The sequence below is a fragment of the Ursus americanus genome, chromosome 12 (genome assembly GCF_024610735.1).
Source record: "Ursus americanus isolate L20-20 chromosome 12, mUrsAme1.1.p, whole genome shotgun sequence".
Taxonomy (NCBI): domain Eukaryota; kingdom Metazoa; phylum Chordata; class Mammalia; order Carnivora; family Ursidae; genus Ursus; species Ursus americanus.
In genome coordinates this window covers 50,421,233-50,440,893 of record NC_142138.1, presented here as the reverse complement: position 1 = coordinate 50,440,893, position 19,661 = coordinate 50,421,233, and the positions used below count along the sequence as shown (strand labels likewise).

Genomic DNA, 19,661 nt, shown 5'->3' with positions numbered 1-19,661 from the left:
ATCACAGATCAAGACTTTCTTTTAAAAAAAAAATCATTAAAATATTTAATTTTATTAACAGAATATTTACATTTCTTTTAAGACCTTATTTAACCATAGTGAATGTTCCAAGTTTAAAAAGCATTGAGCAATAACCACACACAAGGTGAAAACAGTGTAAACTATACAATACTTTATGTACAATTTTTACAAAGTAACACTTTTTTAAATAATATAACTGGACACAAAAATATACACTTTAGAGAAATTCACATCAGTAATTGTATAAAGCTCTCTTCTAGGGTCCTGAAAATTTAGGACAAACATTAGCTCTGTAAATAAAGTGTTACTGTGACAGTCCTGAAAGGCCACTATATATATTTATCTACATATAGATATCACATTGACATTTTCAAGGCTACCAGCTTTACTATATAATTTTTTAGATTATGTATTCAAGTGTTGAGGTTCTTATGATTATGCAAACGTTAAAAGAATAGTGGTATAAGTAGCTGGGGAACAAATCCGAGCCAGCGTTTAGATTTACAGACTCTACCCCAATTTAAATTCTAAATGGCTGATATTTTCTCATTTCAAAAACAGTGGTGAATGTTTAAAATAAAATTACTACAAACAAGCTTGAAACATGATTCAGATTTAGTACAATTTTGTTTTTTTTTAATGCAAACAATTCATGTACCATTTCTTTACTTTAGTGCATCTGCATTAAGGCTTTGAATTATTTGACCCAAGATTTTACAATGTTAAAAACGAACAGGTCCATAACCGTACTCCCTACTCTGTCTCGCTGTGAGTCAGCATCAATAGAGTTAAAGCTCAACACCTGAAGGAAACGGTAGCAGAGACGTTGCTAGTATCTAAGAAGGTACGTATATAGTTTTTAATTAAAGGATGTATAATAAAACAAAAAGCTTAGTGGCAAGAAATTGGTGCTAATAAACAAAAGGTTTCTTTTCAAAAGAAATTGTAACATCTTTGGAAAACTGTCCGGTTCTGGTTCTTTCTTTAGTTCCCACGGAGTTCATGCAGATACATTTCTTAAGACAATCTTAAAGTACATCATAGATGGAAATGGAATGTACATCCAGAACTACAGGTGAAAACTAAGACCTGGGTGTGATAGAAAAGTCTTCCTGATTTCAGTCCTCACACGTTTGTGTCCTGGAGTAAAGGTTCTTTGGCCTCTCCTGGCGCTTGTGTACTATGAGGATGGCTGTGGCTGCCACAGTGCTTTCTCCAGCTGCTGGACCGTAAGCTTAAATTGGTATGTTCTGGAATAAACAAGGCAACAAGCAGAGCCAGCAGTACTGAACAGGCTCCAAAGAGGAAGGGGGGGCCAGGGATGATCGAATTCTGAGAAAGAAAAAGATAATTAGGATTATTGCGCCGACATCTCTGCTCCTAAGAAACTGCTTATTTTTTAGTAATCCCAGATGGCTATGAATTACAAGCCAAGGGCTTCTCTCATCAGAGCCACAGATGCATTTGCTTTTCAGGAGAAAAGGGACACTATCATACTCTCACTATAAAATTCTGAGGATAACAGCTGATCCAACAAACAGCCACAAGATTTGTTTAAAAACAGCCTATGCAAAAGTAGACTGTCGCTTGCAGCACAGAATCTGAACACATGCTCTGAGCCTTCGCCGCCTCAGTTCAACAGGAAGATCTCACAAGGACAATTAAGTAGCATATGCTGTTAACCACAGGAGCGGAATCAGTGACCGTTTTCTTTGTTTTAAAAGCTAAATACATTCTCTAGTAACTGTAAGTGCGGGAAACACAGCTGATGCTGTTACCGTAAGAATCAAAAAGGCCTTTGTTTTAGCCCAAAGTTACGTTCATTCTTAGCAAAAACTCGCACAGCCAGTTTAACCTGTGTCTGGCCCACAAACAAACATTCATTTCTATTTAAAAGCAGCCGTGGCTGGCAGATCAGTGCGCGCTGCGCTGACAACAAGGGACCAAGGAGCTGCCCGGACTGGCTATGGTGGGGATGTTGCCGTTAGTATTTTCAGTTGGAAGGAGGGCAAGTACAGCAAACAAGTGCACGAAGCCGTGAAGCAGCACCTACCGGCCGCCCCCACAGAGGGCGGGCCTCACCTGGGGCCCCCCCGAGCAGCGCGCACGGCCCGAGGGGACAGCGGACAGACGGGTGGCCGTTACCCGTGCCATGAGGTGTCATATCACCAACTAGAATATGTCAGTAATTCTTAAATTCTCCAGGGAAAAGGTATGACCAGCTGATTTCAAAAAGAGGCAAGTGGGAGCACAGTCCCTTCGGCTTTGGTTTTTAAGTGCTGTAGATCTAAAGTAATCATCTCACATAAAAGCTTGGGTGACCAAAAACCATTTTCTCTTTCAATCCAGCCAAATGAACTGTACTTTTATCACGTGAATGAAGAATTACCTGTTCAAAGTGGTGCTGTGGGCTTGTGTTTGTTCCCAAGTCTGTTCCTGTCATTGGCAGTTCCTTAAGTTCCACGTGGAATATGTAGAAGATGAATCCGTAAAGAGCTGGTCCCAGACCATTGCACAACCCTCGGATTCCTGTTATCATTCCCTGAACAACACCTAAATTGTTCACACAAGTTATGTAATGCACCGCGTATTTTTTCCTGCCCTAGAACCAGTACAAACAGGAAGTCCGTCTAAAACCAACGTTCTCATCAGACACTAGCAATTTACCAAGATGGCATTAAAGAGCACTCAGAAGCCATCAGATCCACAAAGTAACGTGTTACAGATGTGAGATCCGGTAAACCCAACCCAGACATAGGTCAGTTTAAATAGGTGGGCAAAAGCACTTGCCCTTTAAAACATCCCTGGCTAAAAATCAGGCATGAGTTCACAAGTATATTTGTTAAAAAAATAAAACAACAAAAAAAACTCCCCCAAGCAGCTACTTAAGACCCCACTGAGTCAAATACAGAGTCTGAGTTTTGCTTTTCTCTGGGATCTTTTCTCAAATTTAAAATGCAATTTGCTTTAGTGACAGGCCTTTCCTTCCTCATTTATCAACCAAGTCATTGCCGCCACTCTTTTGTAACACCCCCCTTCTTTCCCCTTTATGACTAGAGAAAACACACCCTTTTCAAGGAATTATTTACCTGTTAGCGTTTTGAGAATTAAATGTTCCAATCACTAAAAGCGTAAGATAAAAATGTTTTCTAAGGTCTTTAGATAACTGAAACCTAAGATTTAAATAAAAGGGTTACTTAACCCCAAGGTGTCTAGCCCATCATAGCAAACACTTAATAGTGAACATAAGGTGGCCAGCCTACATCCCTAGACCTTCTAGCAAAAGATACGGCCACGTATTCAGAGCGAGAGACATGGTTACAGATGTCCACCTAAGGACAATACCCTGGAATCTGCTTTTCCTCTTACCAGTGAAAGCAATTTTAAATTCTTTACTTTGAAGATATACTTACAATTCTGTACTGAGGAAGGAAACAGAACCTAGGATTCAGGTAGACTGTGCTTTGAAATAATTATGGGTTCTTGTCAACTCACCTTGTTGATCAGCATCAGCGGTTCGTGAAACAAGGGCACTGACCGCTGGAAAGGTGATGCTAGACATGGCTGCTACCGCCCCGGCGGCCCACATCATCCTGTAACCAGAAGCAGCAAAACAAAAATACATTCTCCACTGTGCCTGTCAGGATACACGCGGGAATTCAAGCGACTGTTACTGCAAGATGTCCGTGGTACAGGGAAAAGGAGAACCGTACTTGGTCTATTCCTTCCTTCCTGCGTGACTCTGGGCAAGTCGCTCTAAGGCCTGAGCGGCAGGTGGGGGCGGGGAGGCCGCTGAGAATAACCTACATCGTTACGTGCCCGCAGCCAGGGAGTCACTGCGGCCGTTCCCGCAGACTCGGGCTTCAGTGCGAAGCTGCCGATCTAAGCCTTGGGTGCTCGGGGCCTGAAACCCGAAGTAAGTGTTTTACATCCTTTAAAGTGCGAGCACCCGTTTGTGAAACTAGCCTGGAAAACAACATCCATCAAACACATTCCTGATGCTACTCCTCTCCAAACGCAAACACAGGTCGTATGTTCAGGGGGGTGAAACCTGAGGGAAGCGAGTTGAGCCCCGTCATCCCGAGCACAGCGGCGCGCCTGCGCGGCCTGACCTCGACATCACGAGCGCCAGCCCCCTGCAGGCCACCAGACTGGCAAGGAAAGCACAGAGCCTTTTCTCTGGCATGAAGCTGGGACCAAAACAATCGGGCTTTCTCAATTAACTTCTGGCCTGTCGTCAGTAATGATCACTGATTCTATACAACATTTTTTTTTTCCTAACCAGAAAATTAAAAAAAGTAACGCTAGCTTTCAGGGCTTTGTTGCTTTGCGATTACATGTTTTATCCTAATGACAGACTGATACAAAAATGCTCAGTAGAGATTTAAAAACTAATCTCATTTCTGTCACATAGAAAATGTCACACCTTTCTATCTTTAAGCCATTCTAGAATATGTAAATACACAAGTGCGAAATCTGTATCACATACATTTTGAGAGAAAAAAAGCATAGTAGGAGACAGATTAAAATCTAGTAACACTAAGCCCCAGATGAGAAGCAAATACAAAAAAGTCTGTCAATGAGGGGCACCTGGGTGGCTCAGCCAGCTGGGTGTCCGACTCCTGATTTTGGCTCAGGGTCCTGGGATTGACCTCCACACCAGGCTCTGTGCTCAGCAGGGAATCTGCTGGGGATTCGTCCTCTCCCTCTGCCCCTCCCCCAACACTTAATAGTGAACATAAGGTGGCCAGCCTACATCCCTAGACCTTCTAGCAAAGGTATGCTCATGCTTTCTCTCCTCTCCAAAATAAATCTTTAAAAAAGTCTGTCAATTATACCTCAATAAAGCTGAAAAAAAGAAAAAGGCAAACATCAAAAATTTAAAAATTAAAATATACCTACCAAGGTTCTGAACCAAAGCCATACCATGCCAGCTGTAATATCTGAAATCCTAGACCCAATAAAATGGTGTTCTTATTTCCAATTGACCGCATAAGTAAACTCAAGACTATGGTCTAGAAAAGAAGAAAAACCAGAACAGAATCGTTTATCAGAAAAGAGCTTTTTAAAAATAAAAATAAAAAATACTTGGTGACTCCCTTCAATTCTGTAATATAAAAGGACTACCACCACTTTTCTACATTTTGGTTTTTTAACAATTGCCCTGAATACATTTTGAGACCATTACTCCGGGTCATACAGAGCAAATGAAAAGTCCCTTTGCTGACACAGGTCCAGATTCAGGGAGGAAGAATGAAAACAGAAAAGTGAACTTTCTATTCAGTACATTTCTACTGACCACTTAAATCAGAAATTGTAAGCAGTATCCTCAAAAGGTTCGAACCAATGATTTGGGGATCCCTGTTATATAATAGCTTTAAAAGTTTTTACGGGTCCAAGTTAATCCAAAATGCTTATCCTCCCAACTAAGCAAAAGTGACAGTACAAGAATTAGTCTATATCCTTCACCTAAATTATTGCTGAAAGCATGATGCTTTTACAAACAGTAAATAGGTGTAATAAGTATGATTTGGGAATAGCACAGTATAAGAACACAGCCTTTGGAAAAAACAGCCTGTATCATAATTTTGGCTCTGGGACCCTGGGCAAGTTACTTCACACTGAAACAGTTCTGTCTCTTACAAAATGGCAATAATAGTACCTACTTCAAAATTCTGTCATGTCGGTTAGAGGAAATATTTACAAAATGCTTGGCATTGTGCTTGGCACACAGTAGGTGTTTAATAAACAATATTATGGGTTGGATGGGTTTTCTTTTCCTTCAAAGCTAAAAGAAATTCAGCAATCATTTGGGGTCATCGGAAAATATTTCTTGCTATTTTTTTTATTTTTATTTTATTTATTTGACAGAGAGCACAAAACGGAACACAAACACGGGGGACCTGGAGAGGAAGAAGCAGGCTCCCCGTTGAGCAGGGAGCCCGACTCGGGACTTGATCCCAGGATGCTAGGATCATGACCTGAGCTGGAGGCAGACGCTTAATGACTGAGCCATCCAGGCACCCTCAGTATGAAGAATTTTAAACTGATATTTGATAATTGCACATTTACAATGTCAGCCAGTCATCAAGTAGTGATTTCCTGAGTTATTTTCACCTTTTCCTCTGTGGACTTACTAGCTATCTTAAGTAGTATATTCAGTACTTTCATTAGAATAGCAAGGAATAGAGGTGCCTGGGTGGCTCAGTTGGTTAAGTGTCTACCTTCGGCTCAGGTCATGATCCCAGGGTCCTAAGATCGAGCCCCACAGAGTCCCACATCGGGCTCCCTGCTCAGTGGGGAGTCTGCTTCTCCCTCTGCCACCACCCCCCACCCCCGGCTCATGCTCACACTCTTTCCCAAAACTAATAAAATCTTTAAAATAAATTAAATTCTTTAAATTGAAATAACCATATAAGAGCTTAATCAGATACAATCACAGGCAGTGGAAAGCAAATGAAGAGTCCTGTAAGGGTTCTTGAACAATTAACACGCTCATCGCTTTCTTCTCTCAGATTTCCCCTTAAATCAGTAGTGAGTATAAGACTGAGTTCTGGGGGCGCCTGGGTGGCTCAGTCGTTAAGCATCTGCCTTCAGCTCAGGGCGTGATCCCAGAGTCCTAGGATCGAGCCCCACGTCGGACTCCCTGCTCCCCTGGGAGCCTGCTTCTTTCTCTCCCACTCCCCCTGCTTGTGTTCCCTCTCTTCCAGAGTTCTGGGATCGAGCCCCACATCAGGCTCCTCTGCTATGAGCCTGCTTCTTCCTCTCCCGCTCCCCCTGCTTGTGTTCCCTCTCTCACTGGCTGTCTCTCTCTGTCAAATAAATAAATAAAATCTTTAAAACAAACAAAAAAGACTGAGTTCCACAAGGCATGGAACCTTGCCGGATTACATTCTTCTCAACAACCACAACCACAAAAGGGAACTCACCCAGAGTAAGCAGTTAGCAAAGAAAAACTTCCTGTATACAGCACACCCTACCTGGGAACACTGATTTTCTCCCCAAGGGCAGGAACTTTCCTTAAATATCTGTACCTTTGTATCCCTAGCAGCTACCGTACGTTCTTAGTATTTATTGGAAGTATGTGATTTTTAAATATGTCACAATATCCTCAATAATAATGGGATAAATTACCTAGTATATACAGTGTGCTAGACAAGAAAAATTATTTAGTGTAACTCATTTTGTCCCGAAGGTTAAATGATTAATTTAACCAAGATGTACATAGCTAGTTAACAGTTAACTGCCATCAGTTTTGGTCAGTTAATCAAATATTTGCCAAATTCCTACCACATTCCACTCCTATTCTAGGTCTAAGGGAACTGACCCAAAGGTCAGGGAATAGATCAAAGTACAGGTCAGCAAATAGAATACCTCATCTTGGAGAGAGATGGACGTAAGTGTCCTGGTTTAGCAGTGTAACTGCAGGCTGTAGCTGCTATGGAAAAAAACTGAAATGGGGTAGCGGGGCGGAGGTGCTGCTTGAACCAGGACGGGCAGAGAAGGCCCTTCTGAGGTGGCAGCTGAATGGGGAGGGAGGTGGCTATGTAAGTATCTCAGGGAACAGTGCTCCAAGCAGGGGGTGACAGCAGATGCAAAGGCCCTAAACTGGAGTATATTCAACGACATGGGAGAATGGGACAAAATGAGGTCCCGCTGAGTCTAGGTTTTATTCTGGTTGCAATGGCAAGTACATTTTACAAGAGGACTGAAATTTCACTCTACAGGAGCGCCCGAGTGGCTCAAGCGTCCAACTCTTGATTTCGGCTCGGTCATGATCTCAGGGTTGTGTGATCAAGCCCCGTATAGGGCTCCATGCTCAGTGTGGAGTCTGCTTGAGATTCTCTCTCTCTCTCCTTCTGCCCCTCCCCCTGCTCACACTCGCTCTAAAATAAATAAAATCTTTAAAAAAATTCACTTTACAAAAATTACTTTGCCAAGTGGCGCATAAACTGTAGGGCAACAAACACGGAAGTCACAAGACCAGATGGAGGCAACAGCCAGGGCTTAGAGTGGCTACTGCTAACAGAGCGGGGGAGAAATGCTTCAATTCAGCATGACTTTGGAGACAGAGGTGACAGGAGAAACCATGTGAGGGACTGAATGTGTGGTAAGGATAAAAAACGGCAGGAATCAACAAAAATGACACCAAGGTTTGTTGTGGCCCCGACAACCAGGGGTGCGCTGACTCCCATCAGTGAGATGAGCAGTGCTAAGGGAAGGAATCCAGACTTTAGTTTTGCTTATATCGAGTTTAAGATGCCCAACACGTGTGTCAGCCAGGAGCTCAGGGGCTGGCCTGGAGGTAGAAATTTGGGAGTCACCGACATTATGGAGGACTAGAGAAGAGCACTGAGGAAGGAAATATGTCCAACAACATCCCTGCACTCATGTAAACATTTATTTAGTGCATGAGTTAGAACTCACGCCTCCTGGCACCAAAGAAGTGATGGGGCCTAAAAGCCCCAGAGGGGACAGCAACCATTTGGCTCCCACTGGAAAGTGGGTCTGTCCATGTTTCCAGATCTCATCATTTGGGGGGAGAAGCTACATACACATATTTTCATATAACCTCCCAGTTTTTAAATGCTTACTACTAATTTTTAAAATAAGTATGTGTGTATGATTTATTGATTCTGTTTTTTTAAGTAATCTCTACACCCAACATGGGGCTTGAACTCCCAACCCCAGGACCAAGAGTCACATGCTCTACCGACTGAGCCAACCAGGCGCCCTTTTTAAAGTTTTAAAACAGCATGGAAAAAACCCCAGTGGCCTCTAATTTAGCACTGAACAGGGCTGCAGGCACAGTACAGGTGCTACAGTGACCAAGACGAATGTGATATAATCCTGACCTCAGTCCACTCAGAGCTCTACCAGGACCCAAAATCTACCGAGGCAAAAATAATCAAAAATAAACAGAGGTAAAAGCGATAGTACAGCATATTCTATACAATGACAGAGCTATGCCTCAGTTAGTATGGGAACCTGGAGAAAGGATACTCAGGGCAGAGGGAGGGGAGGCAGAAACAGCAGGAACGAAGGCACAAGGGCAAGCAGTAACAAGAGCGGGCACCAAGTTATTCTCAACTGTATACTTGACATAAATGAGAATACAAGACAATTCTTCTACCTTTGGGGTTTATAGTACGCTTAGTATTTTAGTTCATATAACGACAGCGATGTAATGATCAGTATTTCTATGTACACTACATACTTCCATTCACCTGTTTTTGAAGTCCAACTAATTTTCTCACTTTTTTAAATGTGAAAATTCATCTCAAAAACGGTATTTCTACATAGCCCTCAAAAGCTAAATGGTCATTTCAGGACCATACTCCTTGTGGGCTGGGTACATAAGGCCTGCTGTACCGCAGTGCTGGCTGGCTGGTGGCTCATTTCCCCCCAGACTCCAAGCACTGCGAGCGCTCCCCACACAAACCCAACCACGCCCCTCCTGCATCCACAGCTGTTTCCATCTTGCATCCTTGTGCCAGGTGCCCTCTGCTGAGCACAGGGAAAACTTCCTCCAGAGCACCTTCACTTCACTCAAGCAGTGTTACTCCCGAATGTATAAGGCACCTGCAGCTTCCACGATCAGTGAAATATGGAACAGAACTTACTAACACTTTAGAGCTGTTCATCTCCTAAGTGCTATGATAGTAAATGGTAGCTTGTTCTCTTTGTCTAAATCTTGAACAAAATATTAGCAAACAGAATCTCAGCAATGTATGAAAAAGATAAGACATCGTGACCAAGCTGGATTTTTCTAGGATTCAAGGTTGGTGTAACATTCGATAATTCCTCAAGCTCTATTCTTACTGTCTGTACATTTTCCTTGGTGTTATGCTTCAGAAAGGTTTTTTTTAAAAAGCTATTTTTACATATAGGCAACAATATACTTTTCCCCAAAGCTGAAGTGCACTTTTCTGACAGCCAGGAATGCATATTTAAATGCAACATTATTCCTGATTAAGGAGCTTCAAGATAAAATGGAAGTTAGACTGGGGTAACTGGGGGATGGACATTAAGGACGGCACATGATATAATAAGCATAGGTATTATATAGGACTGATGAATCACTGACCTCTACCTCTGGAACCAATAATATATGTTAATTGAATCTGAATTTGAAAAAATATTTTAAAAATAAATAAAAATTAATTAATAAAACGGAAGTTAGAAATAGTTCTAATTCCCAATGCCATATGTATGCATGTGTGGGGCCATGGGTATATTATAGAATTTAAATTTAAATTTGAAATTTATCACTAAACCTACCAAAAATTCAAAAATGATGAAATCTGCAGAAGGAATCCTACACCTAAGAGATGGTAAAACATCTAAGGGTCCTATTAAATGGACCCTGCCTTTCATTTTCTGAGGAACAGAATAAAACAAACAAAGCTGCAATCTAGAAGACGAGATCGAAGGTGAGAAAGAGTGTTAGATCACCTACAGTCTAGAAAAAGCAAAGCTCAACAGGAAGAAATGCGTAGGGCTTTGTTCATGGAAAGGAGAAATACTGCCTTGAGAAAATTCTGGTCACTGGAATATACTACCTGATCATGGAACAGAGAATTGAGGGAAAGATGAAATATCTCCTAAGAAAATCCAAATTCCTGGGTTAATATCTTATTCATCAAACAACCGCTGGCTACCAACTGGGTTTCTAGGGTAAATAGTTCATGTCATTCCTCTGCTCAAAACCCTCTAATGGCTTCCTACCTTCCTGTCAAGTCTCAGGATAACCTGTGAGGCCCCAGACGACCTGGCGGTCCCCCTCCACTTCTCCGACTTCATTTCTTGCCGGTCTCTCCCTCGCTCGCTCCACCAGTTTCTCACACATGCCAGCTACAGTCCCTCCTCAGAGTTTTACTTCTGTTCCTGCTGCTTAGAATCCTCCTCTTCCAGATCTTCCCATGGCTTGCTCTTCATCCCTTCAGGTTTCTGCTCAAATGTCACCTGGATCAGCTAGGCCTTCCCAACCCTCCCAGGTAAAACACCACCCAGCCCCCAGTCCCTCTGGATCCCCAGCACCAATTTTCTTTATTGTTTTCTTTACACCTAATACGTTTACACGGACAGATTTATGTCTTACCCCGCAAGATGCAAACTCTACAACAGCAGGGATTTAGTTAAGTTCCCTGCTTCCTCCCCCAGGGCCAGACAAATGGCGGTATTCAATAAATATGTAAGGACTAATATAAAATTTTAAGTTAATGCAGGTGTACGCTCTAGTTTAAATCAATAAACTATCTTTCAGGTGTATACATTATATAATGCTTAATACGTGTCAGCCCCCCAGATCTCATCAAGACTTAGCAAGCACTTAACAAAACTGAATTTCTGAACCTACAAACCTCAGAATCCTGACACTGGTGACTCCACCAAGAAAATGTCACTTGAGTCTCACTTGAGGCCCCTTTTGGATGGTCAGCCAGGAGCAATGATCTACCTCCTCACTCTAACTAAAAAGAGACTCACCTAAAAAATAAAATAAGACAAAATAAAATACATTCAAAAAAAATAAAAGGAGACTCACCTGTGCAATAATGGACAGAATGCCAAGGACTGCTATAAATGCTGCAACACTTTCTGGTGAAAACTTCATTATCTAGAACGTTTCCAGAAAAAGAAACATTAATAAAGACAAAAGTACAACAAATACCATACTGATGCAACTACTTGCATATTAACATTAAACGGGCCAGAAAAAATATACAACTCATTTATAACCAAAGAATTCCTCAGAGGAAGAATCTGGCTTTCACTGAGAACCACAATTGTAACAACTCTTAACATACCAAAAATAACAGCTACTTAATTTAGATTTGGTAAATCTAAGTTCCTTAATTTAGATTAGATTTCATAAACTGGAGACAGCTATCGAGCACTCAGAATCCATTTTACAAATAAGTATTGCGCTGTTTTGTGCTTTTTACAGGTATTAGGAGAGGCGTGCTCCTGCTTGGTAAGATTAGTGTCAAGGAGGGAAAACGAATGTTCTCAGGACGGCTAGCTGCTGCACGGACACCCGCCTCACATCACCGAGACGGGAGCAGGTGGATGGATTGCAAGCGTCCCATCCCTTCTACACGCAACACATAAGCTCAAGCCACAGACACGGACAGGACAGTCGCACCCTGCAGAAGCCGAAGTCTCAACAGATACGCGTACGGGGCACGAAGCACTCCCCACAGGAAGTGAAGGCTAGCAAGCCGTTTACAAAATAGGCATGTAAAAAGTCTCTGCTGTCACCGCTCTCAAGATTAGATATTTTTGTTATGAAGGCCCTAGACAATGGAAGAAAAGTCCCCCATGGACGATAGGATTTTACCTGTCTGAGGTATAAAAAGAAGCTGGAGTACTGGCCCGCCTCCGGAAGGTAGGAGAGGAACACCGTAATGCAGATAAGCAGCACTATGGAATCCTGGCCCACTTTTTTTAAGGACTAGAATAAGAAAAAGACTGATATGAGGTTTTAGAGCCGAACACTGAGCCGCTCGTATAAATATGCAGTGTCATCTTCTGGCCGTGGACAGACAGACACTTGGCCGTCCTTTCAAAACGTCTTTCATCCTCCCCAAACTATTCTGAAAAGCATCTCAAAATATTTTTTAAAATCTGTCAGGATGTTTTCCCCAAGGAAACATCCACGACAAAATATGGATATTGCACTGAATCATCATACATTCACTTTTTTTGCCAAAGAGAAGGAAAACCATGAACTTTTTACCGCAAACGGGTCAGCCTGCTCCCAGGAAATGGGTGCCCCCCACGACGCCGGCCGCATCTTCTCGGGCAAGGACTCCGGCACAGCCACGAGGATAAAACAAATATCCAGCAGCGCTATGGCTGTAGCCAGGACCACCACCAGGCTGTCCCCGTACACGCGGCCGAGGTAAGCTCCGATGGCCGGGCTGGTCACCAGGCTCGCCGCAAACGTTGCCGAAACCTGCAACAAGTCCAAGGGCACAGGAAGAGGTCAGTCCCGACGCCCCGACTGCTGCCCGCAGCAGCGCAGAACTCGGATTCGCGTCCGTCCTCCTGCCGCGCTCTCCCTTTCCACCATCCTACCTGTGCCACCTTCTCATCCGTTCCCTTGTAGGAAGAGAAAAGAATTCGATTCTTAACTAAAAAAATTGTGATGGCCTGAAAGAAGTCTAAGGAACAATGCTCTAGGGAAATGCACTGTCACTGTGATTTCCTCCCCAATATTAAAATTAAAATGGGATGCGTGTTTACCTTGATGCAGAGGGCTGGCTGAAATGAAGCTTCAGACTCTGAGCTTCATCTGCCTCATCGGGAGGAGTGCAAGCGCCTGCACAAAAGTGAACTGGGGGTCTCTGTAGGGGCAGAGCTTGGAAGGGTGGGATCCCGGGTCCCTGGCACTGAGCCCATCTCTCACCACGTCTACGACTCTGAGGAAGGCCACACGCGTGCCTCTGGTGAAGATGCAGATTAAAGAGGACGCAGAGCAAGAACAACGAACCCAGACGCGTCGGCCCGTGAGACAGAACGGCCTGCGGATGCGCAGGCGCGACGGCAGGTCCCCGACAGAGGCCGCGCTCTGCGGAGGACAGTCGCACGTGAACGCTGTAGGGCCCGCGCTGACTGCTTCTGCGCCATTTTTGACCTTGGGAGGGAGGACTTAACTTCACAGGAGTGCTGCTTCTAGCTGTTTATTAATAACTGCTCCGAAGAAGCAATTCAATTTCCGAAGGTCAATTATTTGACAAGCACATAACACTGCAGTAACTCGACGCATCCCACTGTTGACCCAAATGTCCACCGGCCGGTAACCGATGGACAAGAGTACATCCCACACAGAGCAATGCTGCACCGAGGCACAAGAGAACTGCTGATGAATGGGTCAGCACGGATGAAAGGTTATGCCAAGTGCAGACACAAAAGACTTTGTGTTGTATTATTTCATTTATGTTAAACTTCTATTAAAAGCAAAACTACGGGGGCACCTAGATAGCTCAGCTGGTTAAATCCTCTGGCTCTTGGTTTGGGGTCAAGATCTCAGAGTTGTGAGACAGAGCCCCGCATCAGGCTCGTGCTCACTGTGGAGTCTGCTCGAGATTCTCTCTCTCCCTCTGCCCCTCACCCTGCTCACATGCTCAATAAACAAACAAAATCTTTAAAAAAAAAGGCAAAACTACACAGAAAGTACATTGGTGGTTGGTTGCCTGAGGTAAGGGCTGCAGTGGGAGGGGATGGATGGCAGATGGCCTCTGCGCTGATGGAAATGTTCTAAAACTGGACTGTGGTGGTATTTTGTCAGGGCAGCTTTAGCACATTAAAGATTTTTATTTATTTTATTTATTTTAGAGAGAGAGAGGGAGCACACACCCATGCAAGTGGGGAGAGGGATAGAGGAGTAGGGAGAGGGAAGAGGGGGAGAATCTCAAGCAGACTCTACACTGAATGTGGAGCCCAACTGGGCTCGGGACTCGATCTCATGACCCTGAGATCGTGACTTGAGCAGAAACCAGGAGTTGGGCGCCTAACTGACCGAGGCACCCGGGCGCCCTGGGCAGCTTTAGCAAATGAAATGCAGTGGCCTGTGGGTTCAGAGGAACCTGGGAATAAGCAGGGCTCTGGAACCTGAGGGGACGAAGGAGCAGTGCTTCTGGCTGCGAGGGTATTCACTGAGATCACGCACTCAAGGCAGTGAGCAAAGGTCCAATTCGAGTGTAGGTGTTTTGCGCCCTTTCCCTCCTCCATTCTGCCCATCCAGTGGCCTTTTTTTCTGGTTAGTCAGAAAGAGGACCACAACATAAAAAGGACCATAAAGAACACTTTCCCCCCGTTAGCTGCATCCGTATTATTTCTAGAATTACTTGTCATTTGCTAAAATATGCCTTTAATATATAAAGCCTCCAGGTTGAAAATTATTAATTTCAAGGATCTGGCTATGACAAAATAAAGTACTTTAACAAAAATAACCTGGATTGTGGTTACGGTTGCACAACTGTATAAATTTACTAAAATTCATTGAACTATACACATAAAATGGATGAATTTTACAACATGTAAACTGTATCTCTTTCAATAAAGCTGTTAAAAAAAATTCCTGGCCATCATCAACTTCGTATTTAATGTTCTAAGTTTACCACTGAAATCATTAGTTCTTTTTGTAGGTTTCTCACAATAGGTATTTCCCTTCAAAACTTCCCAATTCTATAATTCTTTGTGTCCTTTGAATCAAAGACAGTCTCTTGTAAAACTAAGATTCAGCCCGACACAATATTCAGACCTTATTTGTCAAAAGATGCTTATTCCGTATCTGCCGACACTCCTCAGTGTCCTTCTATCTCATGACGATCTGTACACTACCATGCCTGTGTTAGCTATTTTAGGCCTAGATTTGATAGACAAGAGATTACCCTGCCATCAAATACGTAATTCCCCAAAACAGTATTCAGAGGTTGGCAACCTGCCACCTCTGGGTCAAATCCAGCTAAGAATGGTTCTTGTCTTTTTAAAGAGATACACATACACAGAAACAGAATATGAGACTCTCTGTGGCCCACAAAGTCACAGAAATGTTTTGCTGATCCCTGATATTAGCCTATTGCATTTCACAGTAGCTGTTAAATATCAGTAATGTTTAAACTCATGACATTAAATAATTCCTTATTTTTAGTATTCTTTTTTTTTTCCGAAGATTTTATTTATTTGTCAGAGAAAGAGCGAGAAAGCAAGAGAACACAAGCAGTGGGGAGCAGTAGAGGGAGAGGGAGAAGCAGGCCCCCCCTCAGCTGTGGGGCTTGATACGGGGCTCGATTCCAGGACCCCGAGATCATGACCTCAGCTAAGGCAGACGCTTAGCTGACTGAGCCACCCAGGCGTCCCAATTTTTGTATTCTTTATAAAGAAATTCTATTAGGTAAAAATATTCTATAATTTCAAATCTCACATATATGACTAATATTGAAAGAAAGTATCAAAACTCACATGGCTTTGTACTGAAAAAAACTTTTGATATAAGTCATCCATTACTTTAATGGATGACTTTATTATGAAATGTATTTTATGCAAAAAAATAAATTTTGTAATGCAAAGGCTTGCACTTGTTATATGAAATAATTAAAAAAAAAAACAAGGTATTTTCCCACAGATAAAAAGAACAGAATAAACACACATACCAGTCCATAAGCCATACTTCTTTCATGCTCTTGGGTTATATCTGCCACATATGCAAATACCACAGAGAAAGTCACTGCAAAAACCCCAGAAACAGAGATAACAGCAAAGTACCACCTAGGATCAAAAGACAATTGACAAGAAACAGTCAGCACAATTACCATTACACCTTAACCTTCCTTTATTTCTGTAAGTGAGTTACAGTAAGAATAGCTCATTTCAGTCAATGGCTTACTAAGACAGTTCATGGATTCTTCTATAAATCATAAGCCATAGATATAATGAAAATACTGTTAAAAGTGGCCCTTCAAAAGCAATTCAGTTACTATGCAGGAATACTTAAAATTAGATATAATATATCCAGGTCAATATTTTACCCAACTGTTGAGTTGTTAAATAGCTTTGTTGTTGGTTTTATTAAAAACAGCAACAAACTAAAGTCTATTATAATTGATCCATTACTATTTCCCACCACGGCACTACACAAAACACAAAATTCAGTGGGTGAAATGGAGAAACAAGTTACTGTGTATTTATTTTATGCCTCTATATAGAAACTAGATGCTTTTCCACAAGCTACATTAAGCTTTTCAAATCTGGCAAAACAAACAACTCAGTCTTCACATAGAAGAAACCCGTGAGGCAGTACTCATAAATGAAATGGAGAACAGACAATTACTATGAAGAGTAAACAAAAGCTATTTTAAAAAGCAAACTACATTTCGGTATATATGATTTCAAAATAACTGGCCAGGAATAAGAAATTCCTATTGTAATGTTGAATATTTAGTTTTAAAAATCATGTGTAATCATAATGAACTATTAAAATACTCCACTAGGTCTTTATTGCTTACTAAATTTTTTCTAACACACTGCTTTTCACAGCAAATTTTTTTTCATCGCCTGGACTCCTCTGGTAAGATTTCATTTGGGTGATTAGCATTCATCAAGGGTTTGGCCTTCAGAATTATACCTGTCTAACCTACAAGAGGAAGATCTTCCCTCTTATATACCCTTAGCCTTTCCAGATAGCCATGGAAATACAGCCCATCTATGATGCAGAATTAACTAACATTAATATGTGGTGGAGTAGAACATTAGGAGAATAAAGCTCCAACTAAACTGGGCTCCATTATCTTGAGAAAAATCATTCTCATTATGAGCTTTCCCTCCCTTCCTCCTCAGTAAAAGAATCCTGATTTCAATTAGGGTGGCCATGAGCCCAGCATCTCGTAACAAGGAGGAGCATGTGCCTGAAATCTGACCAGACAGAAGTAAGCAGAGCTTGGGTGAGAATCATGTAGTCTCTTTATAGGAAGGTGGTGTGCTCTTCTTAGCCACTCCTTCCATCTTGCTGCCTGAAGTGTGACACAAGCTGGAGCTCAGGCAGCCATGTTGGACTGTGGAGGTGCTCGCAGAGGATGGCAGAGCACAAAGACAGAAAAGGTCTGGTTCCCAGAACTGCCAAACCAGCTCTGGACTGTTCAACTGCTCACTTCTTTTATAGGCAGAAAGAAATAAGTTTCCTTCATGTTAAGCAACTATTATTTTGGGCTATGAAATCCAAAAGCAGGTTATAGCCAATAGTCTACACACTTCCTACAGTAGCATCCAGTTCTAAAATCATTGTGTACTATTACTTAGCCACTATATTTTTAAGGACGCTCTTTTCTGCGCCAAAGAATACTGGAAGAATAAAATTAAAACTTACATAGGTAAGATGGCAAAAAGGTGAACGAAATAAACGACTATTCAGAAAACAATGAAGAGAACGATATTTAATTGTTGTGATCTGATTATGCACATACCATGGGCTGATCTTCATCAAAGGAATTGGGGCACATGTGAAAAATACTGTTAGCAGCAAGAAGGATTTCCGACCCCAAACATCAGAAAGAGCACCAATAAGTGGGGCACTGAGGAAGGACAACAAACCCTAAAAAAAAGGAAATGAAAAAAATGTATACAATCAATACCAATGAGCCAAAAAGAAATTATTCTGCTATCACAGAATTTTTTTTAAGTTTATTTCTAACCTAAGTATAATATCACCAAACTTTAGATAACTTATTTCTTGTCTATATAGAAACTTAAAACTTTCCCAAGATTGTCTAGAATCACCTGCAGGGCTCTGGTTACATGTTCATATGAAATGCTCTAATGAATTCTCAACCCCAACAATTTCACATTAGCAATTCTAGAAAGAATATCATGTTAATTAACTGTTTTTATATTCTTAGGGTAATTACTTATTTATAAACCTTGTTGGTAAAATGGAATCAAAAGAAGAGTATGTACAACAATCAAGACTTTACCATATAGTTTTATATTTATGTATTTTTTAAATAGTTCTTTTCTCTTCAATCTATATTCTTGTTGTTAGCTTATAAAACCATTCATATCTCTGAAATAAAAATGCCAACAAGTAAAACAGAGGGGAAATCTGTTATGATGTGGTTTATCATTATACATAGTTGGCTATATTTGAGTCAAATCAATTTAGATGACCAATGAAAGGAAATATATTCTTCTTTAATAAAAAAAGATATTTAAAAACTAGTTCATTTTTAAAGTGTGAAGTAAAAGCCCAAGATATACTCAAATTGTAAAAATTACAATGAATTCATCCATTAACTAACTAAGAGACTGGCAGAGGTATACATGTGAAAGTGTATGTGCCTGTGTGTATGTGGGCAAATATATCACCGGTCCTACCTTTACTCCTTGAATTAAGCCATTCATCAGAAATGTATGTTTAGGAAAGGTTTCATGTAATACCTAAAGAAAAAATACAAAATAAAAATCTCATAGCACATTTTAGTCTCAGTAAAACTTCTTTGCATTTACATTTTAAAACATCCCTTCATATAATTTTTATCTCCTATAAATTTTTGTATTTGTATGATGCTATGCATATGAGTAAATAATACCAAATATTTATTTTGCATTTACAATGTCACAAGGCACTAAATTGGGCACTTTACATATATTATTTTCTTTTATTCCGCTTATAATCCTATAAGAACAGTGTTATAGGCAGAGGATAAGTGTCTTATACATGATTACATAGTTAATATGTGGCAACTGAAACTGAACACAGGAAGTTGGGCTTGAAGATCCATGCTTTTAATCGCTATGTGGTGTCTTCAGTGCTTGCCACATGTAACTGGCTTAGAACTCCTTTATAGACAGGTGTATGTATTATCCAAGAGGGGAGACTGGGAGAATAGGGAAATTTTAATTGCCAAAAAGCAAATCTAGAAAGACAGCACAAAGTAAGAAAAAAGAAATCCCCACCTATGAAAATGTGTTACCAGTTACTCTGTTCTTTCTAAGACCTGGTCTCAAACCATATGGCACCAATTTGTTCAATGGGCAGCAAGTAAACCCCGTGGGTAGCCACTGGTTGAAAAAGCAACTGGAGGGAAAAGTCACTGAAAAAATAAGAAGGAGCAGCTACCATTTCTACAGCCTTTGTGTCA

At 41.4% G+C, this 19,661-nt stretch overlaps 1 protein-coding gene across 1 annotated transcript in view; it reads right to left on the bottom strand.

Annotated features, from left to right (window-relative positions):
* Positions 1-157: 157 nt before the first annotated feature.
* SLC71A1 (solute carrier family 71 member 1) overlaps positions 158-19,661 on the bottom strand; it is a 39,478-nt gene continuing 19,974 nt past the window's right edge. Inside the window, exons 3-12 of the mRNA XM_045801684.2 lie at positions 18,895-18,957; positions 17,988-18,115; positions 16,182-16,296; positions 12,761-12,979; positions 12,362-12,475; positions 11,567-11,638; positions 4,924-5,036; positions 3,517-3,614; positions 2,411-2,574; positions 158-1,353 (exon numbers count right to left, since the gene is read on the bottom strand). Coding sequence (XP_045657640.1) covers positions 1,147-1,353; positions 2,411-2,574; positions 3,517-3,614; positions 4,924-5,036; positions 11,567-11,638; positions 12,362-12,475; positions 12,761-12,979; positions 16,182-16,296; positions 17,988-18,115; positions 18,895-18,957 — 1,293 coding nt within the window. The 3' untranslated portion in view covers positions 158-1,146. The remainder of the gene's footprint in view (positions 1,354-2,410; positions 2,575-3,516; positions 3,615-4,923; positions 5,037-11,566; positions 11,639-12,361; positions 12,476-12,760; positions 12,980-16,181; positions 16,297-17,987; positions 18,116-18,894; positions 18,958-19,661) is intronic.